We start from the raw sequence: 24,331 nt of genomic DNA, 5'->3' as shown, positions 1-24,331 counted from the left end.
TAGTTCATTAATAAAATAATTAATAATAATTAATAATAATACTTTTTTCTTTCTCCATTTGTGGAGAGGATTTTCTGGGTTGGCAAGAGACTATTTTTAATCATTTCCCCAACACCTCCCACCCAGGATATTGGTGTGTGTGTGTGTGTGTATACAGATATGCATACATGTGCACACATTATTCAGATATGTATATATATTTTCCCTATATGGATTCCACATGTTTAAGTTAATTTTATTATGAAAAGTATTTTTGTAATTAGTTTGAGAGGAAACATTTCTATTGTTGGCCCAGAGTAAACTGATGTCATAAAGTTAGATCAGAAAATCAGCATACATTCAGTATATAGTCCTTAGTGAAGTGATAGTCAAAATATATTATACCGTTAGCGTAAAATTTGAGTAAAAATCTCAGAAGAGTGTGCACCTAACATTAAGCGAGGTTTTTTCCTTTTGTAAAGTGGGATGTGTGCGACTCGTCTTCTGTTTTAGCTTATTCATGTTTTCATCACGTTTCATGTATCATTTCCATAATTCTGAAAACTAATACTCCTAAAATAAAGTCAGCTGTTACAGGGTGTTATTCTTTGAATGTACTACTGTACTTAGTTCCGAGTACTATCTTTCGGTTACTATCGATATTCATCGCACTACCTCAAGGTAGCTTCCTGCTTTCAAGCGGGTGGCCAGTTCTAATCCGGTACCGCTGCGAGTAAGGAGAGGACCGGGCGAGCAGAAAACACTCGGACCACGGGAAAAAGCCGACCCTCGTGACGTCATCCGAAGTGGAAGCGCCGGGAGGCTCCCGGGACGCGCAGTGCCTGCGTGGGGCGCGGGAGTGCTCCGCGCATGAGCAATTCCACCTCCCCTCAGCAGCCGCCATTCCCCGTCTCGCTCCCCGGCGGGGAGAGGACTCAGGCGCCTCCAGTCCGCTGGGCGCCGCGGAGGGCGGGGCATGGAACCTGCGCGGGTCGGGAGCTGAGACCGAGCCCCTGCAGGTGTGTCGGAGGCCTCGGCGCGGGCGCTAGGCCGGGGGCGGGGGGAAGCCGGTCTCCGCGGCCGCGCCGAGTCGGAGACCCTGGCAGCCGCCGCGGCCGCCCCCGCTCTGAGCGCCGGACTGGCCTCCGAGGAGGACTGGGGAGGAGGCCAGGCAGGGGGCTTGGCGGGGAGGCTGGCTGTCCGCAGTGCGGTTCCTCCCCAGAAGCCGTTTTTCTCGACCTGCGTGAAAGGGGCGGCTGGAGGAGGCCTGGGGCGCCGGGCTTAGCGGGACGGACGCGCGCGAGAACAGCCGTTTGTGACGTGGATGCCAAACCCGTCACGTTGGCGCTGGCGCGTGGGCGGCGCTGGCTGCTGGAGACGTGGGTTGTAAAGCCTGAGGGGCCCGGGCTGAAGGCCAGCGCCCGCCGGTAAATGGGCAGGTTAATCTGGGTACGACTCGGATACTCAGCTGTAAAACTATAATAGCCTTTAGGGTCGTTTCTTGTATTGAATAGGGTAGTGCATATAAAGTACGATAAGGATTAAATAAAGGTGAGCTGCTTTTCTCATTAAAAGGTATGCTGTTCTTTTCATTATTGGCTCATTTAATAATCATCATAACCATCCTTTGAATCCGTATTTACCACCTCCATTTTAATAAATACAAGTACCGAAGGTTCAGAGAGAGAACCTGGCTTAGCCATCATTAGCAGGGATTTGTTTTACTCTGTATTTCATGCTGTTTCCCACCCTAAAATCCACAGCCTTGGGTTGTATTTAATCCAGTGATTGTCCCTGAGCACCACCAGAGTAGAGTGTAGTGGACCTAATCGTACAATGTAGTATTCTGTTTTCAAAAATTCTTGAGGCTTCATCTTCTTCTCCTCTAAATGTAGGCTGTATTAGGTCCTCTGGCTCTAGAAAGAGCAAGAATCAGTGCACCCTATTTGGAACCATATTCGAAGGATGTGATGACAATAGCTTTTCTAGCCATCTTGATCACAGCTCCAAATGGAGCTCTAATTATTGCCATTCTGGGACCTAAAGTACTTACTCGCCATGATCCAAACAAAATGAAAGTGGAATTAGCAGGATTAGAACTTAATTAAAAAGTTGATTTGCCATCACCTGCCTGCTTCTCTTAATGAATTCTCTTACATGAGAGAAAAATTAAAAGGTACAAATATGTGGAGACTACACAGAACCAAGGAGTTAATAAATATATGATTTCACTAAAAAAAAAATAATAATAATAATTCTTGAGGCTTCCTTAGAACTCCTGTGTAAAAGGTTAATTGAGGCCCTTCCTGCATTCTCTAACCTGTCTCTATACCCAGACGACTGTTACACGTGTGAATTTAAACCATAGTTGAAACCCTGAATTTTAAGTTTTACTGGAGAAGCTGAGAATCCTATCCAGGCCAGAGGGGAAATGGGACAGACTTTTTTTTTTTTTTTTTCAGACTTTTTTAAAGATGAAAACTGCGATTTCATCCATGCTCCATATTACGAAGGTGATATCATAATGCCTCTGATTGGATGGTGTATCTAGGCTTTAATAAGTAGGCATCGTGTAAGCACCAGGGCAGCTGGAAGTGGTTTCTTCTGCATGTGAGAAGGACCTCGGCATTTTGGCATCTAGTTACCTTTTGCTGCCCATATGAAGTGCCTATTGTGGGATTATGGTGCCAAATTGTTATTTTAGAAGTTATATTTGTGTTAGTGTCAACAGTTTAGATGGCCATGTCAGAATTCATCAAGGCCTAATTACATTTTACCCTAGGCCCCAGCCCAGGGTTGGAGGGGACAGTGAATTCTGGGGTTCTGTTGGATTTGTGGTACTGAATGAAGACTTATAGAATCAGAATAGTACATGATTGTTTAAAATTACCTAATTCCTTCTCATGTTAAAGATAATAGCATAAGTGGGAAGCAGCCACATAGCACAGGGAGATCAGCTCAGTGTTTTGTGACCACCTAGAGGGGTGGGGTAGGGAGGGTGGGAGGGAGATGGAAGAGGGAAGAGATATGGAGATATATATATATGTATAGCTGATTCACTTTGTTGTACAACAGAAACTAACACAGCATTGTAAAGCAATTATACTCCAGTAAAGATGTTAAAAAAAAAAAAAAGATAATAGCATAGAAACTAAGATAGTCACTAGGTTTGTTAATAGCAGAGCTTAGCATAGAACTGAAGCCTCCCTGTCACTGTACCATATTTTAGTCAAAATAGGGGTTTTGGAGAAGTGATTTTGGAGAAACTGAAATTTAGAGAGATGAAACATCTTATTTTCGAGAGCTCTGAAGACTTTCTAACCTTGTGGGGTTTATAATATCAGTAGGAAAAATTGTTATGACATGTAACTTAAAAGATTTTCCATATCAATAGATGTTTCTCTTCAACATCATTTGTAATGTCAGCATAGGGTTCCATACTTTGGATATATATTATATACCTTGCTTAACTAATCTGCTATTATTGGACATTTAAGTTTTATATTCTTTTGTGTTATTTAGTAATGGACATATAATTTTCAAAACAGCCAATAGGAAAGAAATGTTTAGATTCAAAAATGTCCCAGATTCATCAAGATTATATGAGAGTCACCAGTGGACAGGTGGGTACTCCTTTATCATGGTCCTTCCTATTCCTTCTCATGGCTCAAAGAGATTTTCCCGGAGGTTTATCTTTTACTAAAATGTTGTATGTAAATTTCTCACAGGTGATTCCTGACTGCAAGATAAGGTCTCTTATGACTTCTGTCTTCCAACTTTCCCTGTTCTGACTTCATAGTTTCTATACTTTCCAATAGCAGCAGAAAATGAAGAAGTTCCGGGTGAGTCATTTATTTACCTCTTAACTTTATTTCACTCTGTGTGTGCGTGTTTTCAGTGAATTTTATGAAAGAGAGCCCATATATTAAATTAGAAAAGAGGAAATCGTTAAAAATCACCTTCAGGGAAAATACTGTTTGAATACAACAGCAGTTCCAAGGTGTGGCCTGGGAGCCCCAAGACCCTTTCAGAGGGTTTGTGAGGTCAAAACATAATACCAAGATGCAAATTGCCTTTTACACTGATGACATTAGCAAAGATGGTGTAAAAGCAATAGATTGCTGCCTGTCTGGCATACATCAGGATGATGACACCAATGACATTGTATTCCTCTGCAGTAGTAAAAAAACTGCCACCTTTACTTAAGGATATCCTTGATGAAACAGTAAAAGTTACTAATGTTATTAAATCTTGACCCTTGAGTACACATCTTTTTTTTTTTTTTTTTTTTTTAATTATAGACTATCAAGGAGGAAGGAGGGCTTATTTATTTATTTTTTATTTATGGCTGTGCTGGGTCTTCGTTTCTGTGCGAGGGCTTTCTCTAGTGGCGGCAAGTGGGGGCCACTCTTCATCGTGGTGCGCGGGCCTCTCACTATCGCGGCCTCTCCTGTTGCGGAGCACAGGCTCCAGACGCACAGGCTCAGTAATTGTGGCTCACGGGCCCAGCTGCTCCACGGCATGTGGGATCTTCCCAGACCAGGGCTCGAACCCGTGTCCCCTGCATTGGCAGGCAGATTCTCAACCTCTGCGCCACCAGGGAAGCCCCACATCTTTTTAATATTCAGTGGGATGAAATGGGAAGTTCACCTAAAGTACTTTTGCGGCATACTGAAGTATGATGGTTGGTTGTCTTGAGGAAAAGCACTTGTGTGATTGATTTGTGAGCTCACCTAGCCACTTTTTTTCATGGACTATCATTTTTATGTGAAAGAGCAACTGGCAGACAAACAACGGTATTCACACGGTATTCAAACATTTTCTCAACAATGAGTGATGTGAACCTGTCATTTCAAGGAAAATAACTGTTAGTATTTGTTGCTAATATTAAAAGTTGAGCTTTCAAGTGAAAATTAGAATGTTGGAAAACTTGTGAAGTTGACAAATGCTGATACTTAAAGACTTTTCTGATGAGATTGGTAAGGATATTAACAAATGTGATTTTTTAATATTGAATAATAAAATGTGTCAACATTTGAGTCATATTTCTGATGTATCTGCTCAGAGGCAAACTCAAGCAGTTTAAGAGGACAGAGTGTTAGAAGTGAGGAACAGGGAATAAGTTGGTTAGGGAATGCCACTCTAAAAGGTAATATTTGAGGAATATCTTGAATTAAATGAGAGAGCCAGGTAGAAATCTGGAGGAAGAGCATACTACATAGAAGGAATAGCAAATGCATACACCCTGAGGCATGTTCCAGAAACAGTATTTAGGATACTGAACTTTGAACTTTACATATACATAATGTATATGTATAATTTAGGGAATACTGATTAAGTAACACCACTGTATCCCATATCTGGCTTAAGCAATGAAAATTACTAGTACTTTTGAAGCCCCTGTATGCCCTTCCTTAATCTCATCTCACCATTACCCAGAGAAAAGGAATCCTGAATTCTGTGGTAACCATTTCTTTGCTTTTTAAACTTAATTTTTAAAAACAAAACAGCGTATTTAGCAATTAATTAAATGCCCAGCCCTTTGGTAAGCCCTTGATGTAGTTTATCTTACATAATCCTCACAGCCAACTTTTGAAGTGTTGTTATTATTACTATACCATAAATTTTCAGTGTGGACATTATCTATTATTGATTAGAGATCATAGCCTTTAGCCCTGATGGTGGAAAGAAAGAGACTGTATAAAAATTTAACCTATTCTACAGTTCTGCTTTGGTCAGTCTTGAACACATTTATACCTTATATATGAAAATTTCCTTATCCAGCATTCGTTCAGGTGTGGCACATGATGTTTTTCTTACCTTATGCTCTGTAATTAACTGCTGAATGGTCAGTCTGGAACAAAAGAAATAACTAGTGAGCCTTTTTGTTTTTTGAAGTAGTTTTAAGTACAGTCATCACTACCTACTCTTGGAAAAATTTATTTTGTGCAGATAATTGGATTTTTTTAGGCATTTTGGCCAGATTAGAAAGTCTTTTTTATTCCTTCTTGCATCTCTAAAGTTCTGCTGCCATCAATTTCTGCTGTTTGAAAACATCCTTTATAGTTATTGTTTTTATTCTGCTTGCTTGTTGTTTTAGTGAGGGTCTGCTGGTGGAAATTTCTCAGTTTTCTTTATATGAAATATCCACGAAGAGCTTTTTCACTGTGTATAGAAATATTGGTTGACAGTTCTTACCTTTTAAAACACTGAAAAGCATTCATTGTCTTCTACTACTGGTACTATTGAAAATTCACCTGTTAACTTGTCACACCTTTGAAATAAGTTTGTCTGTTTTGGGCTAGCTGCTTTTTAAGATATCTTTTATCCTAGTATGTTCATATTTCTTTTTATCCTAATTAGATTTACTGTACTTCCCTTGGGTTGAGTATTTGAGTATTTTGTGTATTATATTGTATCTCCTTTGTTGACTTTGAAGCTTTATTTTTGTGTGTTATTTTGCTTATTGCTGAATCTGGAGATTACAACATGCACCATTAAAATAATGGTGTCTTCAAATACTGTATTCATGAACAGTGTAATAAACTTTTATCAGTATAATTCTCTTTACACCCTCCTCACCCTGTGGTCCTTGTCTTGTATCTCACTTATACATATATTTTTAACCCCAAATACTTGTTATTTTTGCTTTAAACAGTATTCATCTTTTAAAGAAACGTGTGTTTGTGTGTGTGTGTGTGTAAATAAAACTCTTTTGTGTTTATGGACATATCTGCTTTGGGAGCTCTTTATTCCTTCCTACAGGTCTGGGGTTCTCTCTGATATCTTTTCCCTTCAGCCTAAGCAACTCATTATTTCATTTATTATTTCAGCACTGATGGTGACAAATTTACTTGGCTGGTCTTTCTGAAAATGCCTTTATTTCACCTTGGTTTTTGAAGGATATTTTGCTGGATATAGAACTTTGTCGAGAGTTTTCTTTGTATGTGCATTTTTAGGATGTCTTTGTCTTCTGGCTTCTGTTGTTTCTGATGAGAAGCTGGTCTTCATCTTATTGTTATCCACCTGAATATAATGTGTTCTTTTCCTCTGTGCTTAAGATTTTCATTTTATCTTTAGTTTTCAATAGTTAGACCATGATGCACACAGGCGTGATTTGTTTTGCATTTATCCCTTTTGAAGGATGACAAAGATTTGTGGGTTGTTGCCCTTTTTTTTTTAACATCTTTATTGGAGTATAATTGCTTTACAATGGTGTGTTAGTTTCTGTTGTATAATAAAGTGAATCAGCTATACATAAACATATATCTCCATATCTCTTCCCTCTTGCTTCTCCCTCCCTCCCACCCTCCCTATCCCACCCCTCTAGGTGGTCACAAAGCACCGAGCTGATCTCCCTGTGCTATGTGGCTGCTTCCCACTAGCTATCTATTTTACGTTTGGTAGTGTATATATGTCCATGCCACTCTCTCACTTTGTCCCAGCTTACCCTTCCCCCTCCCCGTATCCTCAAGTACATTCTCTAGTTGGTCTGCAGCTTTATTCCCGTCTTGCTCCTAGGTTCTTCTGACCATTTTTTTTCTTTTTCTTTTTTTTTTTTTTTAGATTCCATATATATGTGTTAGCATACGGTATTTGTTTTTCTCTTTCTGACTTACTTCACTCTGTATGACAGTCTCTAGGTCCATCCATCTCACTACAAATAACTCAGTTTCATTCCTTTTTATGGCTGAGTAATATTCCATTGTATATATGTGCCACATCTTCTTTATCCATACATCTGTTGATGGACACTTAGGTTGCTTCCATGTCCTGGCTATTGTAAATAGAGCTGCAATGAACATTTTGGTACATGACTCTTTTTGAATTATGGTTTTCTCAGGGTATATGCCCAGTAGGTTGTTGCCTTTTATCATTTTTTAAAATTCTTGGAACTCACTCTTCAGATAGTTTCTTTGCATCATTCTCTTTTTCTTTCTAAAATCCCAATTTCAACAGTGTTGAAATATGTACATATTGTCCTAAATGTTAAGATGCTCTGTTTAGTTTGGGTTTTTTGTGTGTGTGTGTGTGTCCTTTAGTTTGGATATTTCTACTGAGCTGACTGTTTTCAAGTTCATGGTATCCTTCTTTTGCTCTGTCAATTCTCTTCATTCATAAGCCTGTAGAATCCACTTCTGATGTTGTATCATTCAATTCTAAAAATTCCTGTTTTTTCTTTTGTTTTTCTTTCTCTGCTAAGATTCCCCATCATTTCATTTATATTCTCAATTTTTTTTCACTAGGTCATTTAGTTTTATTTATTTAGTTTTAGTGTAATTACTTTAAAATCCTTATCTGCTAATCCCAACATCTAGGTTAATCTGTAGGTCTGTTTCAATAGGCTCCTTTCTTCAGTATGAATAAAAATTTTCTACTTCTTTGCATGTCTCCTATTTCTTTATTATGTGCTAGACATTATGTATAAAAGTACAGTAGGGATTGAAGTAAATAATACCTCCAGAAAAAGACACGTCCCTTCCTCTGTCTGCTCACTAACTCAGATATGTAGCTGAGATGGCCCTGGGCTTTAGTGAGGTACTGTTCACCACCAGCTTCACATGATCGAGGGCAGTATCAAGGCTTTCCTTCAGCAGGGCTTGGGTTGTGAACACCACCAAAGCTCCACTGATGTGCTTTTAGCTTAGCTACCAGCTTTTCTTTTGGGTGACTGAGGAGTTGCTGCCCTGTAGAGCTTTAAGCACCTGAGACATCTCTTCCTGCCCTGGTGCTCTGCTCCCAGCCTTTGGAGGGTTGTGGCCATGCACTCAGTAAAGGCCTGTGGGGGGAAAATGGTGAGTGTTTGTATTTCAGAGCATCCATATAAATTATGGAGCTTTCCTTTGGTTCCAGAAACTGCTTCCCCAACTTAAAATAAACTGACCACTTTGAGACATTTGGTTGGAAGTAAAAAAGTTCTACAGATACTAATCTTATGTTTGGGGACCTCTTGAATATGAAACTCCCACTCAGTCACCAGGTAGTATCAAAAGGCAAGTTGGTGTTGACTTGCTTTGGGACCAGGGTTCTTAGGGATGCTAATAGATCACACAAGACCATAAGCAAACATTAAAAGTTTGTTAAAAGTTGAACCAGTTTCCTCTCTTCCCTGCTTGCCCCCAAGAATGAAATAAGTTGTGGTTTTCTGTTGTCTTTTGAAATATTTGTCTCTTCTGAATTTTATCTTTTGTTCACCTTTGGATTCTCAGATCTCTGATTTTAGAAAACACTAGGTTAGGGGCTTGTTCTCATTGTTAAGGTTAAGATCAACTTCTCCTTTGCTTCTCAGAATTTGTTTCTATTCAGAATTTGTTTCTTTATGCTTATTTTAGAGATGGTGGCTCTGAGCTGCTTTCTGCTCTACATTTTTGCCCTGGCTATGAAATTTGAAAATGCCCTGAAAATGCTAACCAGAGGTGTAAGACTCATCATAATTAATTTCACTTTTTTCTTGGATCTTTACCTCTCAAATTCTAGTGCTTAAGTTAATATTTGATGCTTTTGTATAGCTATTTTTAGTGTGTTTTGGGGGTTTTGTTTTTTCTTTTATTTATTTTTCTTTTTTAAAATTATAGTTGACTTATTTATTTTTAATTGTAGTAAAATACACATAACAAAATTTACCATCATAACCAATTTTAAATGTATAGCTCTGTGACACTAAGTACATTCACATTGTTGTGCAACCATCACCACCATCCATCTCCAGAACTCTCCACCATTCTACTTTCTGTCTCTATGAATTTGACTATTCTAGGTGCCTTATATAAGTAGAATCACATAGTATTTGTCCTGGCTTATTTCACTCAGAACAGTGTCTTCAAGGTTCATCCATGTTGTAGCATGTCACAGAATATCCTTCCTTTTAGAGGCTGAATAATATTCCATTGTTTGTATATATTACATTTTGCTTATGTAATGTACATAATTTTGTTTACATTTGTTGATGGACACCTGGGTTGCTTATACCTTGTAGCTATTGTGAATAATGTTGTTATTATGAACATTGGTGTACAAATATCTGTTTGTGTCCCTGCTTTGAATTCTTTTGGATACATAACTAGGAGTGGAATTGCTGCATCATATGGTAGTTCTATGTTTGATTTTTTTTGAGGAACTGTCATACTATATTCCATAGTGGCTGGACCATTTAACATTCCTACCAGCAATGCACAAGGGCTCCAGTTTCTCCACATCCTTGCCAGTATTTGATATTTTCTGATTTTCTTTGTTTTTTGGGTCTTCTTTTTTTTGAGAGTAGTAATGGGTGTGAAGTGGTTTTGTTTTGTGCTTTGTTTTTATTTTTATTTACTTTCTAACTTACAGCAAAATTCACTTTTTTTGGATGTACATTTCAGTGACTTTTGACACATGCATAAAGACATGTAATCATCACCACAGTCAAGATACAGAACAGTTTAATCACCTCAGAATTTCCTTGGTTCCCTCTATGTAGTCTCCCCATCACTGATTCCTAGCAATCACCAATTTATTCTTCATCTGTATAGTTTTGCCTTTTCCTGAATGTCATGTAAATTGAATCACATAGTATGTAGTTTTTTGAGACTACCTACTTTCACTTAGCATGATGCATTTGAGATTCGATCATGCTGTTGCATATATCAGTAGTTCTTTTTTTTACTGCTAAATAGTATTCAGTTGTATGTGTATACCCCACTCACCAGCTGAAAAATATTTGTGTTGTTTCTGGGTTTTTTTGGCAATTATGAAAAGAGCCATTACAAACATTTGCATTCAGATGTCTGTGTGTACACATATTTTAATTTCTCTTGGGTAAATACCTAGGCATGTGCTTACCGTGTCATATGGTACTGTTATAATTAACTTTATAAGAAACTGCCAAACTGTTTTCCTGAGTAGCTTGTATTCTTACCACAATGTATCAGAGTTCCACTTGCTTCCCATTCTTTTTTTTTTTCTTCTTTATTTCTTTATTTTTGGCTGCATTGGGTCTTTGTTGCTGCATGCGGGCTTTCCCTAGTTGCGGCAAGCGGGGGCTACTCTTCCTTGCGGTGCGTAGGCTTCTCATTGCCGTGGCTTCTCTTGTTGCAGAGCACGGGCTCTAGGCACATGGGCTTTAGTAGTTGTGGCACACGTGCTCAGTAGTTGTGGTGCACGGGCTTAGTTGCTCCGCGGCATGTGGGATCTTTCCGGACCAGGGCTCAAACCCTTGTCCCCTGCATTGGCAGGCAGATTCTTAACTACTGCGCCAACAGGGAAGTCCCTTGCTTCCCATTCTTGTCAGCCCTTGGTATTTCAGTTTTTTTTTTCTTTAAGTCATTTTGATAGGTGTGTATTGCTATCCCATTATGGTTTTAATTTTCATTTTTCTAATGACTAATGATACTGAAAATCTTTTGATGTGCTTGTTTGTTATCCATACATCTTCTTTTGTGAGTGTCTCTTCAAATCTTCTGTTCATTTTTAAATTGGGTTGTTTTCTTAATGAATGTTGAGAGTTCTTTATATGTTCTGGATACAAGTACAATGCTTTGTTAGATTTGTGATTTTCAAGTATTTTCCTCACTATCTGTGGCTACTCTTTTCATTCACCTAACAGTGTCTTGCACAAAAATGTGATGAACTCCAAATTTTTCTTTTTAGTTTCTTTTGGTATCATGTCTAAAAAGTCTTTGCTTATCTCGAAGTCACAAAGACTTTTCTTCTAAAAAATTTTGGAGTTTAACATTTTATATTTAGGTCTATAATTGGTTTTGAGTTGATTTTTTTATAAAGTATAAGTTATTGGCTCATATAAGGCTCATTTTTATATATAGATGCCCATTATTTCCAGCGCCATTTATTGAAAAGCAAATGTATGTATGTTATCTTAATATATATTAACTTAGCATGTATACGATAGATACAGAAATAATTAAAGATATGTGTATAAACATGAGTTAATATGCAAACATACATTTACTAACTGTCTGCTGAGAGGGCCTATAAGCAGTGACACCTCAGTATCCATGAGCAAACCCAGCACACAGATCTTGGTTTCTAAATATCATTCTACAGTAAAAGGAACCAGAATTCCATGGAGAAATTGATTGATTCTGGGGCTGAGGCGAGGGTAATACAAAATAAGTCCAGAGCATTTTGTACTATCAGAAATTAAGGAAGTGCTCAAAAACAGAGTGATGGGGACACGTCAAATGGACATGGGCACCAACCCGAAAGAGCTTCTCATGGCAAAGCTGGAAGAATTTGAGCAACAAAATAAATAACATGGTATTGGATTCTAACCCAAAGCATTAAATATTTGAGACCATACTGATATAAGTAAATGATTGAATAAATAAATAAATGGGGAAAAGAGAGCCCTTTGAAGGATTCCAAGTAATATATCTAGATTCTGCCCCCTCTTAGAGGTGGGGCTTATTCCCTCTTTTCTCGATTATGAGCTAGACTTAGTGATTTGCTTTCAAAGAATGGACTATGAAAAAGAAACATAATTACAGTGGAGAAAAGTGGCAAACACTACCTTAAAAAGTGATCCAGGTTAACATCACCCGTGATATCATGTACCCCCTGATATATTGTGATAAGAAGCATTCTTTGTTATTCTCCCACAAAACCTAAAATCTCAGTCTAATCAAGAGGGAAAACACCAGACAAATCCAAATTAAAGGGCATTCTAAAAAGTATCTGTTTAGTATTCATCAAAATTGTCAAGGTCATATAAAACAGGTAAGACTGTCACAAACCAGAAGAGACATGACAACTAAATGCAATATAGTATCCTGAATTAGATCTGGACTAGATAAAGGGACATTAAAGAAAAGACTGGTGAAAGTCTGGAGTTTGCTTAATAATCCATTTGTTCCAGCACTATTTTTTTGAAAAGACTATCCTTAATCCATTGAATTTCTTTTGAACCTTTATCAAAATTATATGTGTGGTTCTATTACTGTACACTGTTTTTGTTCCAATGATCTGTGTGTTTATCCTTTTGCTAGTAACACAATTAATATAGCTTTGCAATAAGTCTTGAAATCAGGTAGTGGATTTGCTGATATTTTGTTGAGGATTTTTGTACTTATAACCATGAAAGATATTGGTTGGTAGTCACAATGGTGGTAAATGTTTAACCAGATTTTGGGTACTGGGAGAGAAATCTGGTTTGTACTGTTTACCAATTTCTATGGTATAAATATCCCTGCCGTGGCTAATTTCAAGCTACAAAATGATGTTAACCAATTGCCCAAAATTTGACAATCAGCACTCTTGATCTGGTACAAACAGGTGCAAGCCACCACTGTAGTTTTCTGATAATGCTTTTGTTAGGTTTGGGTATCAGGGTAACGTGGGCTTCAAAAATGAGTTGAGAATGGTTCTCTCCTGTTTGTTTTATGGAAGAGATTGCATATAATTGGTATTGTTTCTGCCTTAAATGTTTGGTGGAATTCACCACTGAGACCTGAAGATTTCTTTGTTAGAAGGTTTTGTTGGTTTAAATGAAGTGAAATTCACATAATATAATATTGACCATTTTAAAGTGTACAGTTAGGTGACATGTAGCACATTCACAATGTTGTGGGACCACTACAACATATAGTTCCAAAACATTTTTGCCATCCCCAAAGAAAACCCCATTCCCATTAAGCAGTCATTACCTAGTCCCTCTCCCTTTAGCCTCTGGCAATTACCAATCTACTTTCTGTCTCTGTGCATTTACTTATTCTGGATATTTCATATAAGTGGAATCATATAATATGTACATTTTCTATTTGGCTTCTTTCACTTAGCATAATGTTTTCCAAGTTCATTCACCCTATACCATGTATCAATACTTCATTTTTATGGCAAAATAATACTCCATTGTATGTTTATACCACAGTTGTTTATCTGTTCATCCACTGATGGACATTTAGGTGGTTTTCACTTTTTGGCTGTTGTGAATAGTGTCACTATGAACTTTTGTGTACAAGTATGCTGGGTTGTATGGTATTTGTATGTTTAACTTTCTGAGCAACTGCCAAACTTTTCCACAGCAGCTGTACCGTTTTACATTCCCACAAGCAATATATAAGGGTTACAGTTTCTCCACAACCTCCCCATCACCTGTTATTTTCTGGTTTTGTTTTTTTTAAAAAAAAAAACACCCATCATAGTGAATATGAAGTGGTATAATTGTGGTTTTGATTTGAATTTCCCCTAAGGACTAATGATGTCGAGCATCTTTTCATGTGCTCATTTGTATAACTTAGAGAAATGTCTGTTCAATTTCTTTGCCCATTTTCTGGCTGGGTTATCATTTTTGTTATTGAATTGTAAGTATATTATATATATTCTGGATAATACACCTTTATCAGATATGCAATTTGCAAATATTATATTCTATTCTGTGAGTTGTCTTTTTCCTATTTTGGTAATATCCTATGATGCATACAAGTTTTATTTTTATATATATATATATGTATGTATATATATGTATATGTATGTATATGTATGTATATATATTTCCTTGGCTGCCACGCCACATGGCATGTGGGATCTTAGGTCCCTGACCAGGGATCAAACCTGCGCCCCTTGCATTGGAAGCGTGGAGTCTTAACCGCTGGACCGCCAGGGAAGTCCCCATAAAAGTTTTAAATTTTGATAAAGTCAGTTTATTTTTCTTTTACTGCTTGTACTTTTGGTGTCACATCTAGAATCCATTGCCAAATTCAAGGTAAGGAAATTTATTCCTATGTTTTCTTCTGAGTTTTATAGTTTTAGCTCTTAATATTTAGGTCAATGATCTATTTTGAGTTAATTTTTTTTATATGGGGTGAGGTAGACGTCAGGTTTCATTCTTATGCATGTGGACATTTGGTTGTCGCAGTGCCATTTGTTGAAGAAACTATTCTTTCTCCACTGAATGGTCTTGTCTTCCTTGTTGAAAATCAGGTGGCCATAGATGTATGGCTTTATTTTTAGACTCTCATTTCTATCCCATTGGACAATATGTCTATCTTCATGCCAATCACACTGTTTTGATACTGTAGCTTTATAGTAAGATTTGAAATAAGTGTGAGTCCTCCAACTTTGTTTCTTTCCCAATTTTGTTTTGACTGTTAGGGACTTCTTGCAGTTCCATATGAATTTGCGGATTGGCTTTTCCATTTCTGTGCAGAAGTCATTGGGATTTTATTAGGGATTGCACTGAACTTGTAGATTCCTTTGAGTAGTACTGTCACTTGAACTATATTAAATCTTATAGTCTATGAACACAGAATGTCATTTCTTTTATTTAGGTCTTCTTTAATACTTCCAGCAATGTTTTGCAGTTTTCAGTATATAAGTCTTACACCTCCTTGAGTAAATTTATCCCTAGGTGTTTTATTCTTTTTGATGCTACATTAAATGGAATTGTCTTAATTTCTCTTTTGGATTTTCATTACTGGTATATAGAAACACAACCGATTTTTGTGGGTTGATCTTATAATTCTGCAACATGCCGACTTTGTTTATGAGCTCTATTAGTTTTTGTTTTTGTGGATTCTTTGGGATATTCTATATGTAGATGAATGTCATCTGCAAATAGAGATAGTTTTTTTTTTTTTTCCTTTCCAATTTGGGTGCCTTTATATCTTTTTCTTGTCTAACTGCTCTGGCTAGAACTTCCAGTACAGTGTTGATTAGAAGTGGCAGAAGCAGGCATCCTTGTCTTGTTTCTGGTCATAGGGAGAAAGTTTTCAGTCTTTCACTACTGAGTATGCTATTACCTGGGGTAGAGGTGGATTAAAAATGTTATCATTTTGAGGAATTTCTTTCTATTTCTAGTTTACTGAGTGTTTTTATCACGAAAGAGTGTTGAAGTTTGTCAAACACTTTTTGTGCGTCAATTAAAATGATCTTCTACTTTTTCCCCTTTGCTCTATTACTGTAATTGATTGACTTTTGTATGTTGAACCACTCTTGCATTCCTGGGATAAATCACACAAGGTCATGGTGTAGATTATAATCTATTTTTTTATTTTGTTGGATTTGATTTACTAGTAATTTGTTAAAGATTTTCATCTTTATATTCATAAAAGATATTTTAACTCTTTATCGAGTAGAATGCTTATCTCCACTTCATTTAATTCTTTTTCTGAGGTTTTGTCTTGTTCTTTTGTTTGGAACATATTCATCTGTCTCCTCATTTTGCCTAATCCTCTGTTTTTATTTCCATGCATTTGGTAGGTTGGTTACATTTCCCAATCTTAGAGAAGTAATCTTATGTAGGAGATGTCCTCTGAGGCCCAGCAGTATACTCCCCTCTGATCACCAGAGCTATAAGCTCTACGGGTTCCCTATTTGTGGGCTACATGAATCCTTCCTCGTTGCGGGGCCGACTATTGTGGGCACACTGGTAGGCAGGGCTGACCCTCAGCCCTGTTGGAAGCCAGGCCCTGCCTCATGCAGTGGCTCTCGGCCCACTGTTGGGAGGGGCTGGGTCCCTGCCTGGCTAGCTGCACGGCCTGTGGGGTGCCTGGACTGGGACCCAATGTGGCTGGCTGCATGGCCTGAAGTGTCCTGGGATTGGTGATGGCCCATTGGTGGGCATGTAAGCCTCCAGCACTAATAGGCTAGAGGGAGGACTCCAGAATGGTTCCTATTAGCACCAGTGTCCTCATGGTAGAACAAGCTCCCAAAATGGCTGCTGCCAGTGTCTTTGTCTCCAGGGGGAGTTCCAGTTGCCTCCTGCCTCTCCAGGAGGCTCTCCAAGATCAGCAAGTGGGTCTGAGGTAGGCTTCTTTCAAATTACTCCCTCTGCACTGTGACTTGGAACGTGTCGGATTTTTGCATGCGCCCTTTAAGAGTGGAGTCTCTGTTTTCTACAGCCCTCTGGCTCTCAAGCCGCACTGGCCTTCAAAGCCAGACGTTCTGGGGGTTCGTCTTCCTGGTGTAGGACCCCCCAGGCAGGGGAGCCCAATGTGGGGCTCGGACCCCTTACTCCTTGGGGAGAACCTCTACAATTTTGATTATCCTCCCATCTGTGGGTCACCTACTCGGGTGTGTGGGTCTTGACTATACTGTGTCTTTGCCCCTCCTACCCATGTCATTGTGGTTCCTTCTTTGTATCTTTAGTTGTGGGGACTCTTTTCTGCTACTTTTCAGATAATTTTCAGAGATCGTTGCTCTGTGAATAGTTGTAATTTCAGTGTGCCTGTGGGAGGAGGTGAGCTCAGAGTCTTCCTTCTCCACCATCTTGGCCATCCTTTGTGACCATCTTTTATCTTGTACATACTTCTGTCATAGCACCTGCTATGCATATTGCATTTAAGAATTTAATCTTTGCCTCCCTGTCAGCATGTAAGCTCCCTGATGACAAGAATAGTTGCTTTCATTCATCTCTGTATCTCTGGCAGAGTTCCAGGCATGGAGTGATATCTGAGTAAATATATACTGAACAAATATTTTATATATGTATAAAGCAGGGTGGCAGTATATCTAACTCTCCAGAATAAATACTATAGTTAGCATATTAACAGTTCACATGTCTTTTTGATGGTACTGTATTTTGATCACTTCAGTTTTAACTGAAATATGTTGTTTCAGGGACCAGTAACATTCAAGGATGTTACTGTAGAATTCACCCAGGAGGAGTGGCAGTTGCTGGATGCTGCTCAGAGGACCCTGTATAGGGAAGTGATGCAGGAGAACTATCGTCACCTCATCTCAGTGGGTGAGGAAATCTTCCCTATCTGTAACTCCCAGTAGTTTGCATTTCCTTTCTCAGTTACTGGAATTTGTTAAGTCTCCTATAGGGTTGAATATTAGCTTTGTTTTAGGGGTCAAAGTTGATGAATCCATTTTGGGTACCAGAAAATTATTTGTGTCCCCATGCACTCCACTGATACAATCTAAATTTGCCAAGCTTATGTGGGACATTCCTTGTTCTGCTCCTAAACTGCACTTCCTTATCCTTCAGAGTTGCTGTATTCCAAGCAATTTGTATTATTTTCTTTATCTTTCTATTAATAGGTTATTGTGTGAATAAGCCAAATGCAGTCTTCAAGTTGAAGCAAGGAAAAGAGCCATGGATATTAGAAGTAGAATTTCCATGTCGGAACTACCCTGGTAAGTTAGAAATTATAACCTGTGAGGAGGTTGGTGCCTTTGACTTTTGAAATTTTTTTTTTCAGGAATCTCGTTTTTAAATGTCCTATACTTTTGGAAATGATTGAGGATACCTGATCTGCATATGTAAGCAACATAAATCACAACTCCAGTTTTCGTTCTCCATCTAAATTCCCTCTTTTGCTTGACATAAAGTAATAACTCTCTGTAGTTGTTTTATTTTTTAAATTAATTAATTAATTAATTTATGGCTGTGTTGGTTCTTTGTTTCTGTGCGAGGGCTTTCTCCAGTTGCGGCAAGTGGGGGCCACTCTTCATTGCGGTGCGCGGGCCTCTCACTATTGCGGCCTCTCTTGTTGCGGAGCACAGGCTCCAGACGCACAGGCTCAGCAGTTGTGGCTCACGGGCCTAGTTGCTCCACGGCATGTGGGATCTTCCCAGACCAGGGCTCGAACCCGTGTCCCCTGCATTGGCAGGCAGACTCTCAACCACTGCGCCACCAGGGAAGCCCCCTGCTTGACATTTTTTAAATAGATTTACTTCTCTTCCCTATATACTAACTCTGACTTAAACTTTCATTTTGTCTTTTTTCTAGAATTCCCAGTTACTCCTTGCCATTAAAGTATGCAACTATAATCTTAAAATCTGTCTTATAAATTTTTTCAAATGCCATTTTCCTCCTTTCATTAACAACAAAATGCCTTAGTTTTTTCAGCACCCATTTTAATTTCCTATTCTCTCTTTAAACTCTGAAATCAGGTTACAAATCATTATGCCTTTCATCAGTTATATTATTTTGGAGTTGATACAAAATACACCTAATTTTCAGTCAAGAACTAGTCTGGCGCTTTGTTGCCTACTGCATCTTATTATTATTTATGTATTTATTTTTGGCTGCGTTGGGTCTTCATTGCTGTACGCGGGCTTTCTCTAATTGCGGCGAGTGGGGGCTACTCTTGGTTGTAGTAAGCGGGCTTCTCATTGCGGTGGCTTCTCTTGTTGCGGAGCACGGGCTTCTAGGCGCGCAGGCTTCAGTAGTTGTGGTTCGCGGGCTCTAGAGCGCAGGCTCGGTAGTTGTGGCGCACAGGCTTAGTTGCTCCGTGGCATGTGGGATTTTCCCGGACCAGGGCTCGAACCCGTGTTCCCTGCATTGGCAGGCGGATTCTTAACCACTGGGCCACCAGGGAAGCCCTGCTTCTTATTTTTCCTTGTGGCCCCAAAACACATGCCAATTTTCATTTCATCTGCTCTCTTAAATGTCTTTCATACATAAGATCTTATTTCATGAGTATCCAAGTTAACTTTGCACATGTCCTTATCAAATAACTTTTTTTATGTTTTCCCCATAAATGCTATGAAATTCTAACCCCAAGCCTCTGCTCATAATCTTTCACTTTCTTTCAAGCATTTAAAGATGAATAAATAGGAAGGTCCATAACGATTCTAGAACAATGTTGAATAATTACTCTTTAAAGATCATGTAGCAAATTGAAGCAGAGATGTGGGAGCTAAGATATGAAAGCAGAATAAGACTAGTGTTGAGTCATAGGTAACTCTGTTTTGGAGATGCAGTATTTGGTGGTCAGCATTGAAAATCTCTGGTGCTACAACTGGGAATTCGTTCTGTTATAAGGATGGCTTGCACTCTGCTTTTCTTTAATCTTTCCTTTTGGATGTATGTGTTTCTGGGTCTTCTGAACCAGCAAAAATTAAGCCAACTAGATAGAGAGGAATTTTCCTCTAAACATGAGGAAATGGATGTTCTGAGAAAGTCACTTTAGTGTTGACATCTAGATTGTTGTATATGGGTAAAGAGGAATAAGTGGAAGTTTATAGTCTACTAATTACTAGGAATCCTAACACAGTAAACTAGGTTTGAGTGGGTACAAGACCTATACTTTAGCTCCTTCATCCAATTTAATCTTTCCTCTGATATTTCCAGTGAACACAGTTGTCTACTAATTTTTATTTTCACCCTACTTACTATTCATTGCCCTTTATGGACTCACAGCATTCTCTGTGAGTTTCACATTCCTGTTCAGCAGCACTTTGAATATCTTTTGTTCTCTGCTCCCTGTTCTTTGTTTTTTTTTTTTTGGCTTAACCTTCTCCAGGTTTTTAATATCATATTTGTAGTGTCAAAGATACTTGGGTTTATAACCAGGTCCCTTCCCCTCTGCTATAGCAGTTTTTAGTGTTATTTATATTTCTTCTAAACCACTGAGATAGAGGAAGTTTGCACTTGAGAGTTCCTTCATTTGAGGATATTGGCCTGAAGCCTAAGAATCCACCCTATGACCATAATAATGTGTTAAGATTTTTACAGTATTAAATTTTGGATTCCTTTGTAGAAGACCTATGGAATACTCATGACCAAGGAGCAAGATACCAGGAAAGCCAAGCTAAAAATTCAAGGCAAGTTCAAGAATTCAATTTTGAGATTAGAAGCTTTGTAAGAAAGGGTCTTGATGGGGGTACTAGAAGTGAGAGAGCACTAGTTAATAATAAATGTGAAAAAACTAACACTGGAGCAAATTCCAAAGAACATAATCCAAATGGGAAAGCCCTGTTTCATAATAGAGACCTTTTTTATAATTCAAGATCAGGAGATTACAACTTTGAAACAGTCTTTTGATTCTTCTTACTTACACGATAAGGGAGGCTTCATTACACAAAGTGGAGTTCAGGCAGTTGAGAGACCTATAATGCAAGTGAAATTCCTTCTACCAAATGTTAAACCATAATGTATTTCAACATAGAATATTCACAATGGAGAAGCTCTATGAAGCTAATGAATATTGGAAAAATCTCTAGAAATTGGTTCTCAGAGTTACTTGGAAAATATACACAGCAGACCAAAAAAAAAAGCCTTATACATTAATGAATCTGGAAATTTCTCTCTAGGAATGGAGAACTCAAAAAACATCAGAAAACTCATACCAATGAGAAAGCCTATAAATGCAATGAATGTGGAAAGTCCTTCTGCCAGAAGTCTGTCCTCATAATACATGAGCATACTCATTCAAAGGACAAACCCAGTGAATGTGGGAAATCTGTCTCTCGGAATGGAGACCTCACAAGACAACAGAAAACTCCTACCAGAGAGAAGACCTATGAATGTAAAGAATGTAAGAAAACTTTCTACCACCTGTCATCTCTCAGTAGACATTTGAGAACTCATGCAGGAGAGAAACCCTACGAATGTAATCAGTGTGAGAAATCCTTCTACCAGAAGCCACACCTCATGGAACATCAGAAAACACACACAGGAGAGAAACCCTATGAATGTACTGAATGTGGGAAGTTCTTCTACGTTAAGGCATACCTCATGGTACATCAGAAAACACACACAGGGGAGAAACCATATGAATGTAAGGAATGTAGGAAATCCTTTTCCCAGAAATCACACCTCACAGTACATCAGAGAACACATACAGGGGAGAAACCCTATAAATGTAAGGAATGTGGGAAATTCTTCTCTAGAAATTCACACCTCAAAACTCATCAGAGAACTCACACGGGAGAGAAACCCTATGAATGTAGGGAATGTGGGAAATGCTTCTACCAGAAGTCAGCCCTAACAGTACATCAGCGAACTCACACAGGGGAGAAACCCTTTGAATGTAATAAATGTGGAAAAAACTTTTACTATAAATCAGACCTCACTAAACATCAGAGAAAACACACAGGGGAGAAGCCCTATGAATGTAATGAATGTGGTAAATCTTTCTCTGTGAATTCCGTCCTCAGATTACATCAAAGGACTCACACAGGGGAGAAACCCTATGAATGTAAAGAATGTGGGAAATCCTTCTCTCAGAAATCACATTTTGTCATACATCAGAGAAAACACACAGGAGAGAAACCCTATGAATGTCAGGAGTGTAAGGAAACTTTTTTCCAGAAATCAAAACTCACTGCACATCAGAAGACACACACAAAGGGAAAAGCTTATAAAGAGTATAAATTGGGAAGTTCTTCTGTCTGAATTTATCCTTCAGAATAATCAGATAATTTACATGAGACAAAAACCTTATGAAATATCATCAGTATGGGAAAATTTCAGCCACAGTCTTTCATCATGGAGAGAAAGTCTGTAAATCTTTTAGGGAGAAATTTTTACCATATATCAGACTTTTACTAAGTATCAGACAACATAGATGGTAGAAACACTACAAATTGTAAAACATGAGGGAAACCTCTCTTTCAGAAGTCATACTTTATTGTACAGTATAGAAACCATACGAGAGAAATCCTATAAGTGAATGTAAGGAAATTTCTGTCAGGGTAGCCATCATTTAGACATCCAAAAGCTCACATGAGTGAGAAATTCCTATCAGTATCCTGACCATTCAGAAATCTTTTTATATCATTTGGACTCAGAACACTCTAAGGGGATAATCACAAAGACTGAAACACATATGGAAGGCTTTATCAAGAAGTGATGTTTTGGTGAATGTCAGATCAGTGATAAAGTATAGAACCTTTATAAGTATTTTAAATATATGAAAGCTTTTTAACAAAAATTCTAAGAGACTCTGTACTGAGGGTAACACTTATACTAGAAGTCACGTTGCAGAAATCTGATTACAAGGCTGTTGTTTTTCTTTTAAAGAAACCTGCAAATATCTAGATATCTGGAGCTTTCTAAAAAGCACAAATAAATTGAATAACCAGGTGACATCATTAAACACATGTGAAGAGTCCTTTAGTATGTAGGACTTATGTGTGAATGTCAGTGTGCTACAGAACACAGATTGTGGATGTTTGATGTGCATGTGAACCCATCCGTAACTGTACATAGGGAAATATGTAGCCTTCTTTAGTTCAGTAACTTTTAAGTATATGAAGATATCTCATTAAGTCTCAGCAGTGACTTCTGTTAATAGAATGTGTATTTAAGTTTAATACTCTTTTAAAATTATAATGTATCTTTTCCTCCTATTTCTGAATGGATATGGATTTTACTGAACTAATCCTTCAGAAAGAAGCTAAAAATGTTTTTGTAAATTTTTCAACTCTCTCATGGTCAGCCAAATTTTACATTAGGGATACATTTTTTTTTATAGGAAAAACCTAAGTTCATTTTAAAAAACAGCTGAAAACACCCTACACAATAAAAAAAATAGCTATGTAAAGAAACGTCTGTCTTAGTGTTTTAGCAGATTGCAGAGCTGTCTGAATTTGTATTTTGTATGAGAGTCCTAAATGTTCTTCACTACCTTTTTCTTCCTGGTAGAAGCAACATGACATAGAGGTTAAGAGTGTGGACTCTGGACTCCTACTGCCCAGGCTCAGTTTCCAGCATGAAGCATGCACTTAACCTCTCTGTGCCTCAGTTTCCTTTTCTATAAAAAAGAAGTGATAATAACAATATGTTAGGATTGCTGTGAGGTGTAAATGAGTTAATATTTTTAAAGCACTTAGAATAGTGCCTGAGACACAGGAAGAGCTCTATGTTAGATACTGCCATCATTATAATTTGTATTTCTTGAATTATGTTGCAAAATAAATAAAAGGTTGGCTACCAGCATTCATCCCTCACTTTATTGCTGTAGTGCCTTGGTTTGGTTTGGTTGTACATTTTTCCACAAGTGATTCAGATCTGGCCCACTGCCTGCAAGCTAAGAACGGTTTTACATTTCTGAATGGTAGAAAAACTAAAGAATATCTTGTGACATGTGAAAATTATATGATATTCAAACTTAAGGTGTCTATAAATACAAATTTTATTACAACACTAATACAAAAACAAAAAAAAAGCAAAAAACATTCATACCTGTTTTGCCTGTGGCTGCCTTCACATTACAGTAGCAGAGGTGAGTGTTATGAAGAAGACCACATGCCTCACAGAGCCTAAGAGAGTTACTATCTGGTGCTTTACAAATTTAAGTTTTCTTAGAGCTGAAAACATCACAGCCAGTGTAAAGGTATACTTTTATATATGGTATGTGTTCCAGAAATGATGCATATAGCAGTCTGTGGGTAGGTGGGGGTTTTTCCAATATATTTATTATGTGTATTATATTTATAGGTTACAAGACTAAGCATTAGAATTTTTTTTCAAATAAATGTGTTTTACCCGCTGGATTGTCGTAACATCGAAGCAAATTTCCTGATGGAATGTAGCAGTAAATTATGAAATAAACATTGTCTAAATTAAATTAATTGATCCCTACTCACAGTATTCCTGTATTTTCTTCCATGTCAGTGGCCAGTTTTCCCTGTATCATTTTTTTAAAAATATTTATTTATTTTCGCTAAGCCAGGTCTTAATTGT

At 37.9% G+C, this 24,331-nt stretch overlaps 2 protein-coding genes across 2 annotated transcripts in view; one reads left to right on the top strand and one right to left on the bottom strand.

The window, feature by feature from the left end:
* LOC137767005 (zinc finger protein 33B-like) overlaps window positions 1-24,331 on the bottom strand; it is a 101,662-nt gene that overhangs the window by 41,141 nt on the left and 36,190 nt on the right. The gene's annotated exons all lie outside the window — the stretch shown is intronic.
* Window positions 869-24,215, top strand: ZNF25 (zinc finger protein 25). Its single transcript, XM_068547545.1, has 8 exons — window positions 869-998; window positions 2,442-2,492; window positions 3,502-3,602; window positions 3,708-3,821; window positions 17,530-17,656; window positions 17,956-18,051; window positions 20,403-20,466; window positions 20,956-24,215. The coding sequence occupies exons 4-8, from the start codon at window positions 3,807-3,809 to the stop codon at window positions 22,037-22,039; spliced, it is 1,386 nt and encodes a 461-aa protein (XP_068403646.1). The 5' UTR covers window positions 869-998; window positions 2,442-2,492; window positions 3,502-3,602; window positions 3,708-3,806; the 3' UTR covers window positions 22,040-24,215.

Source organism: Eschrichtius robustus, chromosome 7 (genome assembly GCF_028021215.1).
Source record: "Eschrichtius robustus isolate mEscRob2 chromosome 7, mEscRob2.pri, whole genome shotgun sequence".
NCBI classification, from domain to species: Eukaryota; Metazoa; Chordata; class Mammalia; order Artiodactyla; family Eschrichtiidae; genus Eschrichtius; species Eschrichtius robustus.
Note: the sequence above shows the minus strand (reverse complement) of the source record. Positions and strands in the feature narration are given on the sequence as shown.